Source organism: Rhinolophus sinicus, chromosome X (genome assembly GCF_036562045.2).
Source record: "Rhinolophus sinicus isolate RSC01 chromosome X, ASM3656204v1, whole genome shotgun sequence".
NCBI lineage: Eukaryota > Metazoa > Chordata > Mammalia > Chiroptera > Rhinolophidae > Rhinolophus > Rhinolophus sinicus.
The window spans coordinates 117,060,780-117,078,849 of record NC_133768.1 but is presented as its reverse complement, the minus strand read 5'-3'; the positions used below and the strand labels follow the sequence as shown (position 1 = coordinate 117,078,849).

At 36.7% G+C, this 18,070-nt stretch overlaps 1 protein-coding gene across 2 annotated transcripts in view; it reads left to right on the top strand.

Annotated features, from left to right (window-relative positions):
* LOC141569556 (uncharacterized) overlaps nt 1–16,334 on the top strand; it is a 33,696-nt gene extending 17,362 nt beyond the window's left edge. For both annotated transcript variants that reach the window (XM_074323258.1, XM_074323257.1), the window contains exons 2-5: nt 8,316–8,484; nt 10,204–10,451; nt 10,866–11,005; nt 14,730–16,334. In XM_074323258.1, the coding sequence (XP_074179359.1) occupies nt 8,411–8,484; nt 10,204–10,451; nt 10,866–11,005; nt 14,730–16,238 (1,971 nt within the window). In that variant the 5' untranslated portion in view covers nt 8,316–8,410 and the 3' untranslated portion in view covers nt 16,239–16,334. The remainder of the gene's footprint in view (nt 1–8,315; nt 8,485–10,203; nt 10,452–10,865; nt 11,006–14,729) is intronic.
* Nucleotides 16,335–18,070: the final 1,736 nt, after the last annotated feature.

The following is an 18,070-nucleotide window of genomic DNA, read 5'->3' as shown; positions in this document are numbered from 1 at the left end:
AGCCTCTGTGTGTCTTGTGATCTGAAGGGGGTCTCGTGTGGGCAGTATATACAAGGGTCTTATTTTCTTATCCATTCAGCCACCCTATGTCTTTTGATTGGAGCATTTAATCCATTTACATTTAAAGTAATTATTGATAGGTATGTAGTTATTGCCATTTCATTGTTTATATTTTTTATCTTTTCCCCCCCTTCTTCTTCTTGAAGAAATCCCTTTAACATTTCTTGCAATACTGGTTTGGTGGTGATCAACTCTTTTAGCTTTTTCTTGCCTGGGAAGCTATTTATTTGTCCTTCAATTTTAAATGATAGCTTTGCTGGATAGAGTAATCTTGGTTGTAGGTCCTCGCTTTTCATCACTTTGAATATTTCCTGCCAATCCCTTCTGGCCTGCAAAGTTTCTGTTGCTAAATCAGCAGAGACTCTAATGGGAGCTCCCTTGTAGGTAACTAACTGCTTTGCTCTCGTTTTTAAGATTTTCTCTTTGTCTCTAACTTTTGGTATTTTAATTAAGATGTGTCTCAGTGTGGGCCTCTTTGGGTTCATCTTGTCTGGGACTCTCTGTGCTTCCTGGGCTTGTATGTCTTTTTCCTTTGACAGGTTAGGAAAGTTTTCCATCATATTTCTTCAAACAAGTTTTCAAATCCTTGTTCTCTCTCTTCTTCTGGTAGCCCTATAATGTGAATGTTAGTACACTTGATGTTATCCTAGAGGACCTTTAAACTATCCTCATTTTTTGGATTCTTTTTTCTTTTTGGTATTTTGATTGGGTGTTTTCTGCTACTTTGTCTTCCAAATAGCTGATTTAATCCTCTGCTTCATCTAACTTGCTGTTGATCCCCTCTGTTGTAGTCTTCATTTGTTATTATATTCTTCATTTCTGACTGGTTCTTTTTTATGTTTTCTATCTCCATTTTTATGTTTCCTATCTCATTGTTGAACTTCTCACTGAGATCACTGAGCATCCTTATAGCCAGTGTTTTGAACTCTGTGTCTGGTAGATTTGTTTGCCTCCATTTTGTTTAGTTCATTTTCTGGAGCTTTGTTCTGTTCTTTCATTTGGGCCATGTTTCTTTGCATCCTTATTTTGGTTGCCTCCCTGTGTTTGTTTCTATATATTTGATAGGGCCGTTATGCCTCCTGGTCTTAGTAGAGTGGCCTTAAGTATAGGTGTCCTGTGGGCCCCAGTGACACAGTCTCCCTGGTCACCTGAGCCAGGTGCTGCAAGTGTGTCCCTTGTGTGGGTTGTCTGTGCCCTCCTGTTGTAGTTGAGCCTTGGTTGCTGCTTGCATGTCAATAGGAGGGATTTCCTACTGTTATATGTGTATTAATATTCCATTGAAGCAAACCCTTTAATAGAGTCAAAAAGGGACATTTCATAATAAAATGTTTAATGATTAGGGAAATGTAACAGTTTGATATTTATATATACCTAATAATATGGCTCCCATATATATAAAAAGTGATAATTTACAGACCTATAATTTTCTAATTATAATAAATATATCACCATAGCTGTACCTTTCAACTTGTCTTTATCATTAATTGACAGAAGAAGCCAACAAATGAATCAGTAAAGTTTTAACCATTTTAAAAACGTGTAATAGTTTACTTAATTGCTACACATATAACACTGTTCCAAAAACTGCAGAAAACACATTGATTTTTACATGCCTATGAATATTTACAAAAATTGACCTCATAGTTGGCCATAAGCAAGTTTCAAGAAATGTCAGTGAATTTAAATTATACAGAATTGCTTCTCTAAACACAGTGATGCTTAAGTTAAAACTCAATAAGAGAAAGATAGCTAGACAACCCTTACTGGAATCTACTAAATGCTTACTACTAACACTACTAGGTTAAAAAATCAAAATAGAAATTATAAAATGTTTAAAACTAAATACTGGTAAAATTATTATGTACCAAAACTTGTGACATGCATCAAAAATAGTGTTTAGAGAGAAGTATATACTTTAAGTGCATATATACAAAGAGAAAGAAAGGCTTGGTAATCAATGCTCTACGTATCTATATTAGGAAATTAGAAGAAATAATGGCAAATGACCCCAATTAAAGTAGAAAGAGGGATAACAGCAATAAAGGCAGGAATAGAAATTAACACAATAGGAAAATCATACAAAAGTGAGGATCAATAAAACCAAATGTTTATTTAAAAGAGGGAAAAAAATTTTATGAACACCTGATAGAACTGAAAATAAAAAGAATAGGAAGAAATAACTTATAACAGGAGACATCAGTAGAGATAATATACACATTTTAAAAGATAATTCAAAGCCACAGGAAGTCTCAAAAATGGCTGGTGTCAAAATGGTAGAGCCACTTTGGAAGACAGTTTGGCAGATTCTTACAAAACTAAACATAACAATATCATGCAACCCACCGATCTCTATTATTCAAAGTATCTGACATTCTGTAAAAGGTAAAACTATAGAATCAGTAAAAATATCAGTGGTTTCCAGAGGCTCAGAGAGAGAAAAGAGGGATGAATAGGCAAAGCACAGAGCACTTTTACACCAGCAAAAATATTCTGTGCTTGCTGATCAACTTTTCTGTAAAGCTAAAAGTGCTCTAAAAATAAAATGTATTAAATTCTTTAAAGGATAATTAATAAAATTGAAATTTTTGAGGAAATAAACTCTGTGTAAAATCAAATTACCAAACTGGCTCTAGAAGAATTAAAATATAAGCATTCTTTTCTAACACAGATGTTACTTAAATTGTATTAAAAATTTTCCCCAAATATAAAACTCTACGCCAATGGCTTCACCAGTGAGATTAACCTAATATTAAAGTGAGAAATTGTACTAATTTTTCATAATATTTTTCAGACAATAGAAAGAAATAAAACTTTTCTCAACTCACCTAATAAGGTTGTCAAATATTATCATAACCTGATGATGACATTACAAGAAATAAAAATTAGCAGACAACCTCACTCAGGAATGTAGGTGTGAAAATCCTCAGCAAAATATTAGCAAATCAAGTGATATATATATTTACATTTATTGATATTAAAACAACTTGGTCATAAAATATTATGAGTTTTTATATCAATAAATGTAAGTTATAACATCAGCATAAAGGGAAAAATCTTAAGATAACTTGAATAGATGCAAGAAAAACATTTAATAAAATGCAAACTCCATTGATAATAAAAATCCTACCAGCCTAGAAGTTGAAGTGGAGTTCTTTGATATAATAAATTGTGTTATAAAAAATATTTCCAGGAGACAGTATATAATGATAAAATGTGAAAACCTTTTTCTGTGTTATCATATTGAGGCAAAGGACCCCTTATTATATTTGATTTTCAATGTTATACTAGAGTTGCCAGATAGAGCTATCAGGTAAGACAACTGTGTAAGAATTAGAAAGGAAGAGATAAAAGACTATATTTATAAATGTGCTTGTGTACATATCAACAAGTATTTATAGGAAAAATAATGGAATTCATAAGTGATTTTTTTCATGATTTCTAGATATAAGATAGCTTTAAGATATAAAATAGTTTTGAAAATAATATATCTTAAAATATGCTGGTCACAGAAAATAAAAATTTTAAAAGATGGCATTTAAAATAGCATCAATAAATATCAAATAACTATGGATATATTAAAATGTGCAAGCTATCTAATTGGAAAATTATAAATTATTATTTGTAATAATTAAAGTATACTATGCTCTACAGAAATATAATTAATTTCTTTGGACACATAACATAGCCAATTGCTGAATTCCAAGGGATAGTTAGAAAAGACCACAAAAGATGATATTAGCTAGGTACAGATACACATCTCTCTGATTTTACAGTACATAAAAAAATGTGTGTGCATGTTATACTTCAATAAATCCTCTATAAATTTTTCCTTTTGTCAGAGTCTTTCATGGATATTGAGTGTTAGTTTAAGATTATTCTCTTCTACAAGTACTTGAAGCACAGTATTTTCAAATGCCAATCAAAACGTTCTTTAACAATTAGCGAACTGTGAATAGAGTTGACATTATCTTGTGAAACTTGAAGAGCTTAATAAAGCTAGCTATACATACAAAGTAATGAAGTAGAAAAAACAGGTAAATTCTCTGATTCCTGAAATTTGTTAGCTTTTCAATCATTTCCATGGTTTGGTCTATTTTTTAATATAACAGCTTCGATGTTTCAAAGAAAAATTGAAAGTAAACATTGGTAATTATGCAACTCAAATGCCCATTAGAAAGTCATCTTTGGATAAGGTTTTTTCTATTTATTGATCTATTCATCTATTTTACACATGGTTGATAGAAACTTCAGATATTAAAAAAATTCTCCAAGAAGGAGGAGCAAGGCATGTCCTTTAGAGTTTTAGAAAAGGAATGTGGGAAGCAAGGAGTGTGGGAAGCAAGAATCAGTTGCCTATCCTTAATGGACATTGTTTATGTCCATTAAGAAATTGTACTGTTTGACTTTCTTTGCATGCATCTTCTCTTTTATATCAATTCCTTTCATATCCCAGCATCAAGCACAGCCAAAGGATTACACAGAGTTGCCGTCTAGTGGCATGATATGGTATTACCACTACTAGAATTCACCTAAATACAGATAACCTGGAGAACTCTGGCCTCTGGGATGATTTTTATACGCAGATTTTGTCTCCTAGCTGAGAATTACATTTATATGAAGACCAGAAAAACAGACAACAAGGGGGCTCTAAGAAACACTGAGGCATAGACTCACCATAGACTGAACGTACTGACCCTCTATATTCTAGGTACTTTGCCAAATCCTATGGTGTATGCTTTAAACCCAACTCTCTTTATAGAACCATAACAGTGCCAGTGTAAGTTCTCTTGATTTTCAATGGGGGTAATTGAGGGAAAACTCCTGAAAGTATAACTAAATTTAGTGCTAGGGACCCCAAGTTTCACCAGGATGACTGTAATGCTTAAAAGAAGAATGTACCACCACAAATTATGTCAAAAAACCCTCAAAATAAAAAAGACAACCCACTGAATGGGAGAATATATTTGCAAGTCATATATCTGATAAGGGGTTGATATCCAAAAATACAGAGGGTGCCAAAAAATATATACACATTTTAAGAAAAGAAAACTATTAAAATTGTAATACTCAATATATACTGATAACAAAAGATGAATACAAATCACGTTTGACTTCTGCAATTACAAGAGGTGTTCAAAGTGGTTACCATCAGCATCCAAACACTTCTGATTATGGCGAACTACTGCTTGAGTAATGTTGACCAAAGTGTCCACTTGTATACATTTTTTTTGGCACGCCTGGTATGTAAGAAACTCATACAACTCAGTAAGGAAAAAATAAACAATATGACTGAAAAATGGGCAGAGAACATGAAAAGACATTTCTTCAAAAAAGACATAGAGATGGCCAACAGACATATGAAAAGATGCTCAACATCACTGATCATCAGAAAAATACAAATGAAAACCACAATGAGATATCAACTCACTTGTCAGAATGGCTATCATCCATAAATCAACAAACAACAAGTGTTGGCAAGGATGTGGAGAAAAGGGAACCCTCATGCACTGTTGGTAGGACTGCAAACTGGTGCAACTACTATAAAAAACACTATGGAGATGCCTCGAAAAACTACAAATGGATATACCATACAACTCAGAAATTCCACTTCTGGGTTTTATCCAAAGAAAATGAAAACATATTTCTGGTCAAAATGGCAGAGTAGGTAAATGCTGTGCTCACCTCCTCTCAGGACCACATTAATTACAACTAAACTATAAAACAACCATTATTGAGAACCTCCTGAAATCTTGCTGAACTGAAGCCCTACAACTATGGACATGCAGAAGAAGCCACCTCGAGACTGGTAGGAGGGGCAGAGATGCAGAACGGGCTGGTCACACACCCGAGTGTGACCATTAAAAATCGGGAGGGATATTTTGGCTTCAGAGGTTCCCCCCTGGAGGAACAAGGGGTCCCAGCCCCACACCAGGCTCCCCAGCCCAGGGTTCCAGTGCTGGGGAGAGAAGTCCCCATAACTTCTGATTGTGAAAAACAGTAGAGATTATGGCTGACTGAGATGGAAGGCGGCTGCGTTCCCAGACCCTCCACACACAGATTTACTTGATGATGGACTCACTCGCTCTGAGCTCCAGCACTGGGGCAGCAGCTCAAAAGGTGCCAGGGACATACGGGGAAGAAATTAGTTGTCTGGCCTCAGGACAAGGGCTGGAGGGGCAGCTTTCTCCCGGGAGGAGGAGCTAGCAGAAGATATTGTTTCTGTATTGAGCCCTTCCCCTCCCTGTGTGCAGATGCAGGCGGCTGCCACATCTTTGTCTCCATCAAACTGGCTAACACTCTTCATTGGCCCTGATTCCCTGAGGCACTGCCCCACCCAACTTTTGGGCACATCCAAGCCACTTCCAGTGGCTTTTCCATACAAATGGCCTGTCTTGGCTCAGGCTGTAGACTTTCCTAAAATCTCTCAAAGGTTCACAAAACCCAGACAAGCAGCATCTGGCTTTAGAGTGTCCCATACCTCTGGCTGAGCAGCCCCAAGTCCAGCAGTAGTGATAGTCGGCCTTGGTTGACAGCTTGGCCTCTCGAGGCACCTCTAAGCACAGTGTGGGCAGTGGCCATGTATGGATTGCTTTGTGGCTCACATGCCAGGTGTCCCCGGGCAGGGTACAGATTGCAGCTGAACTTGGCCTGTGGCAAGGTCCCTCCCAGGAGGCCAGCTTTGGACTGGTCCAGAGCATTACCAAACTACCTCATGGAAGGTGATCCGTTGATGGATGAATGGATAAAGAGGAGGTGGTTCATATATACAATGGGATATTGCTTGGCCATGGAAAGGAATGGATTCTCACCATCTGAGGCAGCATGGATGGACCTGGAGAGTATGGTGCTGCGTGAAGTGTGTCAGACAGAGAAAGACAAATACCACATGATCTCACTTATATGTGGAATCTAAAGAACAAAATTAACAAACAAAACAGAAACAGACTCATAGATACAGATAACATTTTAATGGTTGCCAGATGGGAGGGGGGTTGGAGGTATGGGTGAAAAAGGGGAAGGAATTAAAAAATATAAACTGGTAGTTACAAAATAGCCATGGGGATGTAAAGTAAAGCAGGGAATATAGTAAATAATATGATAATAACAATGCATAGTGCCCGTTGAGTACTAGACTAGTCAGGGGATCACTTCTTAAATCATATAAATGTCTAGCCACTGTGCTATACACCTGAAATTGATATAAAATAATACTGAATGTCAAATGTAATTGAAAAATAGGTGAAGGGGAATAAGAGGTCCAAACTTCCAGGTATAAAACAAAGAAGTCATGGAGATGTAATGTACAGCATAGGTAATATAGTCAATAATATTGTGATAGCATGATATGGTGCCAGAAGTTTTAAGAGACTGAGGTAAATATCACCTCTTCTCTATATAAAAGAAAAATTTTTAAACTTAGAGCCTACAAATAAAATTATGTTTGATTTTAAACCATGTTACTTTCTCCTGTTCCCCACCTGACATAGCCCTAAAGTGACCACAGAACAGGGAGAGAAGTGACCTCACAGTAGATTTTATGATGTCAGATATTCTGTAACCTATATACATTGTCTCTAGACTACTAGTGTTTCTTTTGTCCCTGCAGCTACACATCACATCTCTTCCACTTAAGCCAGGATGAAAGCTTTACTTTGGCTCTACCATGTTTTATGTTGGGTTCCTTGCTGTTGTGCTAGTAAGTCATAGACACTTGAACATCTTTTCTCCTTGAATTTCTAAGACCTATGTCCTGCTCCTCCTCTTCTCCCTGTTTTACTTTCTACTCATTTCCAAACTATATCATCACCTCTCCTCCAGTTCCTTCTCCTATTCTTTTTTCCCCACTTTCGTTTGTACAATTCCTCTTCCTCTCTTTACATCTATTTCTTCTACTGTCCCCTTTTCTCTACACCTTCTCCCCTCTCTTTTATTATCCCCTAATCAGGTGGGACATCTTTTGATACCATTCCTTTTTCTAATTCTAGATTTCCTTCAATAAATACTCAGACAAGAAGAGGGAAACAGTAGCATCAGGTTGTGATCATGGTATAAATACAACACTCATACCCACTCACACATACGCAGTCACACATGTGGAGGAATTTAGATCACATTGGTATGTAGCAGAAACTTTCTAGCTGAAGCCATCAAATTTTACGGTTAACCCTAAAATCATAAATGTTGTCAACTTTGAGAGAAGAGATTGGTTTTCATGCTGTCTTAACCCTTCCCTCTCCATATCATATTCTTTGCAGGGCCACAAACTCAGAAGCAGTGGCTTAGCTCAAGTTCATTGACCCCAAGTATACCACCATTGGCTATCTTCAATGACATACCATGGCTGGTGTCCATGTCTGGAAATTGCCAGGGCATTGTCCTGAGTCCGTGGTGGATTCTCTCTACAGCTAATTGTCTGCAGAAGATGTGAGTAGGGGCAGAGCCAATGGTCTTGGGTCTAGGGTGAGTGTTGGGTGACATTTCCTTTCAGTACTCCTACTGGTGGATCCTTCCAAAGAAACAGAGTGAAGAACATGTTGATATGGACCATTTTCTGGTCCTGAAGTCAGGTAATAGTCTTGGTCCTACTCCCTAGCTAACATCTTTTCCTCCTTTTCACTCTTACCTTCTCTTTTCTTCTGTCTCTCCTTCCCTACCTTCTTCGTTTCCTCAACAAACAGATATTGAGGTCTGTCTTTGTCAGGCTCAGAACTAAGCTCCGAGGAGTCACAGATGAGAATTTGTTAGCTCTAATGGGGAATACAGCATATTTAACAAAATATAAAGGAAGGTGTTCTCTGCTATCTGACGAAATTGGATTTTATCACAAATATAATAAGTAGAAGCTTTTCCATCTTGATTGTGGGCAATATCATTCTACCCATCAATAAGGTCTTAAACTGGAATCTGTCCATGATTATTTAATGTCACATCAACTGAGTTGCAAAATCCTGCTGATTTCTTCCTCCATAATGTCTTTAAGTTCTATTCCTTACCTCACTCCGCACTGCTATGGCTCTAATTCATGTATTCATGATGTTGATTCTGTACCTTAACAGCTCTCCATTGTCTAATCTATGCTGTGTAATTTCTAAAATTGAATGTGAAATCTCTGTCTTTCCTCCCAGAGTTTTTAATGATATGTCTTTTCACAATTGTATGTTACTATCCACTAGAGTTGTACAAAGGTTAGCATTTCTTCCTCTATGGGATTTTGTATTTAACATTTTAGTATGAAAAATATCATACATGTATACAAATAGAGTTGGCACACTTGATCTTAGCCAAAAGGCTGAGAAGCGATTACAAGTAGAGTTTGAATAAGCAGTCCTTCCCTTCCCAATTTATAGAAGAAGGTATTAAAAACCAGGCACATAACAGTTTATGACCAGAAAATTCCACTTCTACATATATGCCTTAGATAAACTCTTGCACATGTGCAGTTATAGGAATATTTATAGTAGCGATGCAATGACAAGAACTGGACAAAAATTACTGTTCATGAAGAAAAGAAAGGGTAAATAAGTTGTAGTATACTTATAGTTTTAGAAAGCTTGAGAACAAGCAAAGTGAAAGAATATAATTACATACCAAAGTAGGGAATGTCAAACACAATTCAGGATTGTAGTTACCTCTGGGAATAAGGCAGAATGGGATAAGAGCTTACAGGTAGCGATAAAGGAGTGGTGACGTACAAGTACAGAATATGATGGTGGATTTACAGGGATGCATTTTATTATGTTTTGCAACTTAAATATATATTAGATATAGTATTTTATATGTATCAAATTTGATATAATAAAACTTTAAGTGTCAAAAAACAAACAAACAAACAAAAAAACACAGGCACATAAAGCAACTTTCTTTGGATCAAATATTTGGTAGGGGAGAAGTGGAGATGTGGAGGAGCCAAAAGCCCAGAACAAGGACTTGTGCAGGCACAGTGTGGTACATATCACGCTGTATTCAATAAGTTTCTACAATTAAGGTAATCTTACGTTTTCAAATACAGGTAAAGCTGGGTCATCTCATTCCTTTGACTTTGACATAAGCTGTCAAACAATGCCTTTCATAAGGTGGTGTAATGGATAACTTATGTTTTTTTTTTTTTTAAGTGTATTCTTGTCCCTCTTTCTCTTTCCTTAGGGAGCCTTCACACCTGAACATTTCAGGAGTCATCGACTCAGAGAGCATCCTACACAGCCAAAAAATCTGCCTCCATCCCAGCTTTAATCCCCAAGTTGAAAAACATCCAGCCAAAGCAGATATAGGTGTGGTCCTTCTGGAAGAGCCTATATATGAGGATGATGTGTCACTATCTCAGGCTCCCAACATTTCCTTGAAGGGTTGTTCTAAGTGTCATTATGAAATATGCCAAGTGTATCAATTTCAGAGTAAGTAAAAGGAGCCAGGGTACACTGCTTTATGAGTTTAACTCTAACAATTGGTTTTGCAAAGAAACTAAGTTTCTGTGAAGGTGGCAAAAGAATCTGGAGGAAATATTGAAAATTCTAAATTCCACCCCACCCCATTTTATTGCAGGATAAATTGAGGCTAAAGAAGGAAGGGGATATCTCAGGGCTAACTCTCTCACCTTTCAGTACAGAACTCTTTTTATTTCCTGGTTAAGGGAGGTGTGGGAAGCTCAGAAAGCACAGTGGAAGAATATATGATCTGAATGGAGAAGAGAAACGTGAGGGGAGAGTGCCTTGGGAAACCTGTGTGATTGATTCAAGATAATATGCCAAATCAAGCCAGAGTTTAGGTGGTCTGGGTCTCACAATATCATTCATCATCCATCCCCTCAGGTTACAAGGAGTTTGGAACCACAAAAGTAAAGAAGTTGTCAGTACGACTGCTGGAATTCTCAATGTGCCACCACCAACATTCCCACTTGGCTGAGACTGAGGGCTTGTGCATTCAGAGCCAGCTGCAACAAGACTGTTGGGTATTCATTTCACGAGGGCAACATCAGGAGTGGGAGGGGAAAGTAGAAATGTAGAATTCCACAAATGTGCAGGTAACCTGTAGATAACAGGACATAGGGAAGTTTGTTCTTTGGTCCCAGGAAAATAAATGAATCTAGGAAGTTTCACTAAATATTTGAAAGGTGTAGAGTTTACCACAAGGAAGACCTTTGAAACCAATAAGAAATACAAAAAAAAAAAAAAAAAAAAAAAAAAAAAAAAGGGATCGATAGATCTTTCTACCTTTAATTCTTTTAATTTTTTTTTTACTTTTCAATATTGCTTGATCTTTCTTTTTTTTTAATTAAAGTTTATTGGGATGACAATTGTTAGTAAAGTTACATAGATTTCAGGTGTACAGTTCTGTATTACATCATCTATATATCACATTGTGTGCTCACCATCCAGAGTCGGTTCTCCTTCCATCACCATATATTTGATCCCCTTTACCCTCATCTACCACCCTCCCTTTACCCTCTGGTAACCACTAAACTATTGTCTGTATCTATGAGTTTTTGTTTCTCATTTGTTTGTCTTGTTCTTTTGTTGTTTTCAGTTTATATACCACATATCAGTGAAATCATATGGTTCTCTGCTTTTTCTGTCTGTCTTATTTCGCTTAGCATTATAATCTCAACATCCATGCATGTTGTCACAAATGGTTCTATTTCATCTTTTCTTACCGCCGAATAGTATTCCATTGTGTATATATACCACAACTTCTTTATCCATTCATCTATCGAAGGACATTTTGGTTGTTTCCATGTCTTGGCCACCATAAAGCTGCAACGAATATTGGAGAACACTTGTCTTTATGAATAAATGTTTTCAGATTTTTTGGGTAGATACCCAGGTGAGGGATTGCTGGGTCATATGGTAATTCTGTTTGTAATTTTTTGAGGAACCTCCACACTGCCTTCCATAACGGCTGCACCAGTCTGCATTCCCATCAACAGTGTATGAGGGTTCCTTTTTCTCCACAGCCTCTCCAACACTTGTTACTATTTGTCTTGTTGATGATAGCCATTCTGACTGGGGTGAGGTGATATCTCATTGTGGTTTTGATTTGCATTTCTCTGATGATTAGTGATGCCGAGCATTTTTTTCATATGTCTACTTGCCAGTTGTATGTCCTCTTTGGAGAAATGTCTCTTCAGGTCTTCTGCCCATTTTTCAATTGGGTTGTTTGTTTTTTTGTTGTTGAGTTTCATGAGTTCCTTGTATATTTTGGATATTAGCCCCTTATCAGAGGCACTGTTTGCAAACACCTTCTCCCATTCAGTTGGTTGCCTCTTTATTTTGTCAATGGTTTCTTTCGTCTAATTTTTTTATAGTCTGTCTTCAGCCACTATAATGAAGGGAATATGGCTTAAACTTAGGTATGGGGGGTTAAAAGACATAAATGCACCTCAATTCACCATTGATAAATGGAATGGCTATAGAAAACAAAGCCCTGTGCAATGATGATTGTTATGTACAAAGGTAGTCAAGTATGGTTGGAACAGCATTTCAGATAGAGATAGAGGAAACAGCAAATGCAAATTTAAAAAGGCAGTAGCTATGGCTCATGGTGGAGAGTGGCAAGAGTTTAGATAAATATCAATATTTCTGTACATATGTACTGAGTATCAGACCTTGTGTTAATATCTAGAAACACAATGTTGAAAGAAGACTTGGAACAAATTCTTGGGTACCACCAAGTTTATTTGATGAAATAGAGAAGACACAAACCTGAAACAGGCCCTCAAGGAACTCACAGTGTGACAGGAGAGATAAAGGAATCAGACTGGCCATAATTATCATAGGGCTTATTGTCTGATCAGTATGTCAGAAGGACAAACCATGGTCCTAGCCTCAAAGATAACCCACTCTTGAGGAGATAGAGAAGGCAGTCCAGTAAAGGAAACAAGCAAAGTACATATTGTATACACTATAATAAGTATCTGCATAGTGTGCAATTAGCACTGAGGATAAAAGGAAGCAGTGATCAATTTTAAATGTGTTGAAATTAGCCTTTGAACTAGTCCTAAAAAATCAGTAGCGATTTACCAAGTGGTGTAAGGAGTATAAATGAGGGGATGACATTTAGGTTAAAAGGAACAGAATAAGCCAAATCTGACAAGACTGAAAACTACATGGGTGTATGGTATGTAAGAAGTACTAGTCTAAGCATGGGATGAGAGAGATATAGACATGAATAACCAGGGGACAAATTATGAAGGTTTTTATCTTGTTAAGGTCATATACTTTATTACTTAGGGAATAGCGAGCAACGGAAGGGTTTTGAGAAGAGAATTAACATGGCAAATTTTACATTTTAGAGATTACTCTAATGAGTAGTGTAAAGAATGGCATTGAAGGAATCTGATGCAATAATTTAGGATAGAGAACCTCTACGTACTATTTCCATTCTGATACAATATAATCCGAACTAAGTTAGGCAATGAGGATAAAGCAGTCCATATTCTCATGGAACTTACAGTTTTGGTAAAATAAACATATAAGAAGGCAAGTGGTAATAAAGTCTTCAAATAGAATACATTAGTGTAACAAAGAGAGGACAGGAGTTACTGTGAACTTGAATCCTGAAATTGGGACAACTGGGCTCCAAAATCAAACTTAGCCTAAAACACCTATAATACGAATCAGGCTTATGCAGTTGTTGCTATCTGGACTGAATCCTACTTATTAGGATTAGGTGATAAGGAAAGGCATTCATAAAGAATTAACATTTCAATAAATTGTATGAAGGAAGTGATGAAGCAAGTCATGTGGATTTCAGGAGAATAGGGTTACAAGCAGATAAAAGCAACATAAAGATTCTGAGGTGGTAATATGTCTGGTGCATTTAAGTAACACAAAGGAAGCCAGGTAGCTGTAGGAGACTAGACAGAGTAACAAGAATAAAAGGTGAGATCAAGGAGGTAACAAGGGACTAGACCTTTGAGGGCCTTGTGACTCATTGTAAGGACTAATCTTTTAATGTCATTGAGATGAGGAGCCATTGGAGAGTTCTGAGCAAGATGAAATGCTGTGTTATATTTTAACAGGATAATTCTAATGCTATACTAAGATTAGACTGAAGGGGAACAAGAAGTGTGACTTTTCATAAAAAGACTATGGGTGGTAGCAGCACCAGCAGTCCTGAATGGCATTTTGGAAAAAAAAATTGAAAATAACACAGGAAATTGTTTGCTGATGGAGTGGTGGCAGAGGGTGAAAGAAGAAGAAGCATCAAGGATGACTTCAAGGTTTTTGACTTGAGCTGTTGGGTGGATGGAGTGGACATTAACAGAAGAGCAAGGTGTAGGGAAGATTTTGTATGAAGAATATCAGGAGTTCTGTTTTTTGTTCTTCTTAAATACTAAGTTTGAGATGACTCTTAGACATCTAACTGGAATGCTTATTAGGTAGTTGGCTGTGAGAGTATGAAAACCTGTTTCATCTAAATAGTCCTAGCACTTCCTATATTCTACCTTTATCATCTCTGTTTCAATTATGTGTGCCCATGTCTTAAATTGTTAACCTTTGAGAGATCCTTGACAATAGACATCATATTACATTTATTTCCATCTTTCACAGAGTGTATGAGATGTATGCACATAGACTGCATAGCTTATACATATATAAGAAATTATAATATTTATTATAAGTATTATAAAAGTATGTATATATAAAATTTAATTTCTTGGTTTCCTTATTCAGGTACAACAAGCTAGTCCTGTCTTATGTCTTCTAAAGAACCACTGGGAACTGATGGGCCTGACACATGAGACCTCAAATATATGTTATGACCCCACAATTGTCATCAGGACAACCCCCTACTTTAACTGGATGAAACAGTTTATCAAGGCATCCAAGAAGCAATTGAGTCTTACTACATCCTTACATTGCAAGACTTATCCTGGGAGTGAGAATGTTCCTCAAGACTGGCAGGGCCATAACTACATTTTGAACCTGACCTCACATAGGTCCTCTATACAGCCTTTGGAGGAGAGCTTAGGGATTTCTCCACAAACCAAACATCTTAAAAATTCTTCTCCAACGTTCCTTAACAGTAATGGTGCAGACTCTTTTTCTGATAGTTCTAAGTTTTTCCCTGAAAAAAGCCATGTCCCCAAAGATACCAAATTTCCAGTGGAACAATTGTGGACCATAATTGCTGTTGTCAGACCACGAGAATATCCTAGAGATAATTCCGCTCAATATCAGGATTCCCCTTCACCTCACACAGGTGATCCATGGAATTCCCTAGTAGCTAAAACAACTGAGCCTTCTTCAGCTCAAACTATTTCTGACAGAGCCTTATCATATGATCCTTCTAAGGCTAAGAGAGCTGAACACTGGGATTACCCAGTGGCTGATAGAGCTAAATCTTTGGATCAAATCATGAGTCCTTCTGGAGATTATGAAGTTGAACCCCAGGGTTCCAATGGGACTATTATAATTGGATCTTGGGCTCAAACAACTGCTAATACAGCTGGACACTTCAGTTCCCTGACGGACAATACAGCTCAATCTTGGGCTCAACCCATTACAAATACAGGTGGATATTGGGTTCAACATACTGTTTATACAGCTAGTGCTCCCCCAAGTACTTTCCCTTCACATGATACAGTGGGACCCTGGAGCACGTTTTCAACAGGTAAACCCACTAATAGAATAGCTGAGCCCCAGGATTCTCTAGCAGTCAATACAATGGAACTTTTAGATCCACATATTACTGACAGCAAATGGGTTCCTTTACCAACTGGTATGGTTGAACCCTGGGGTTCCTCTTCTGTATATTATTCAGGAAGGACCAAGGATCAATCTGTGACAGATTCAGTAAGATCTCACATTCATGATGTAACTAATACAGATGAACTCCAGATTCTACCAATAGCTACCATGGGTGAATCTTCAGCTCCCTCTAAAGTGGTTACACATGAATCCCTAGAAGCTGCTTCTGGGGCTAAAATTGCCTTTTCCCAAGGTCAGTTTACTACAACTCCATCCCAAGATCAACCTACTACAGCTCCATCCCAAGATCAATCTACTACAACTGCATCCCAAGGCCAATATACTACAATTCCATCCCAAGCTCAATCTATTACAACTCCATCCAAAGCTCAATCTTCATTTGGATCTGTGACACAACCTGGAACTGACATGGAACTCCATATGCAACCTGAAACTAAGACAGTTGGATTTTTATACTCAGTCTTAGCCTAAAGTATCTGTAACATGAGGTAGACATAAACAGGAGTTCTTATCCAGACTTAAGCCCACTCATTTATTAAGAGCGTTGCTTTTACTCCCTTGAAACTATACCCGGCCTCACCTCAATTTAAAATATTTTTTATTCTAATGGCAAACCAAATAAAATTCATCACATTCCAAAACATTAAGATCATAATCAACTGTAAAAAAAAAAAAAAGACGCTGGTTTTGTAAATGAGATATTGTTGTGTTCTAGATTTTACCATCTCTAAGAGGTTGAGACTTTGTTCTCGTGGACACATAAGTTACATGCGGATCAACTTCATCTTTTAAAGTCTTGTTTTTTTTTAATTTTGTTTCAAGACAATTTTAAATTCACATGAAGTTGTAAAAAATAATACAGAGAGAGCCCAAGTACCATTTACTTACTTTCCCCAAATTGTAAGATCTGGAAAAACTGTAGTACATTATCAGAATCCGAATATTGACATAGACATAATCTACCAATCTTATTCACATTTCCTATGTTATGTTTGTATTCATTTTTGTATATGTGTGCATCTAGGTAGCAATTTTATCACACATATAGATGCATGTATACACCTCCACAGTAGTTCCATCACTACAAAGACCCCTCATGTTGTCATCTTATAATCCACTGCCTTGCCACCAGAACCATGTCCCTATCCCCTGGCAAATGTTAATATGCTCTCCATCTCAACAATTTGGTCATTTTGAAATGCTGTGTAGATGGAATCATACAGTATGTGAGCTTTTGGGACTGGCTTATTTCACTCAGCATACTTCCCTCAAATTCATCCAAATTATTGCATATATTAATAATTCCTTTTAATTGCTCAGTCATTGCTCCAAGTTATGGATGTGTCATTGTTTCTTTAACCATTTACACATTGAAGAATACCTAGGTTGCTTCCAGTTTTTTACTACTACAAATAATAGTTGCTATGGACATTATTGTGTAAACATAAATTATAATTTCTCTGGGGTGAATGTCTAAGAGTACAGTTGGTGGGTCATATGGTAACAACATATTCAGAGTACTATTGAAATTTTCATTGAGTTAATTTTAAATTCACATGTGGTGGTAAAAAATAATATAGAGATTCCATGGACATTTTGCCCAATTTCCCTCAATAGTAATATTTAGCAAAATTGTAGTACAATATCACAACCAAGATATAGAAATTGATGCAATCTGCCAAACATTCAAATTTCCCCATTTATTTGTACACATTTGTGTGTATGTGTGTTGTGTTCCATAAAATTTTATCTCCTGTATGGGTTGTGTTATTAAGTATCACAGTCAAGACCTTGAGCAGTTCCATAACCACAAGAACCGTACATGTAACCCTTCTATACCACACCTAAATTTCTCCCATTAACTCTCCCTGCACTTCTGGGACCACTAATCTGACCTTCATTTCTAAATTTGATCATTTCAAAAATGTCATATAAATGATATCCTCCACTAGATAGGTTTTGGGAATTAGACATTTTTGTTTTAACTAAGCATCATTCTCTGAAGATTCAATCAAGATAATGTGTGCGACAAGAGTTTTTTTTTTTAATGAAGAGTAATACATGACATCTACGGTATGTACCATAGTTTGTTTACCATTCATTTGTTGAACAGACATTTGTGCTGTGTCCAGTTTTTTACTATTACACATATAGCTGATAAAAATATTTATCCACAAGATTTTGTGTAAACATAAGTATTAATTTCTCTGGGAAAAATGCCTGAGTACAGCTGCTGGGTCATGTGGTAATTATAAGAAACTACCTAATTACTAAGAAAAAACCCTCAAAAACATAGTGAAAGA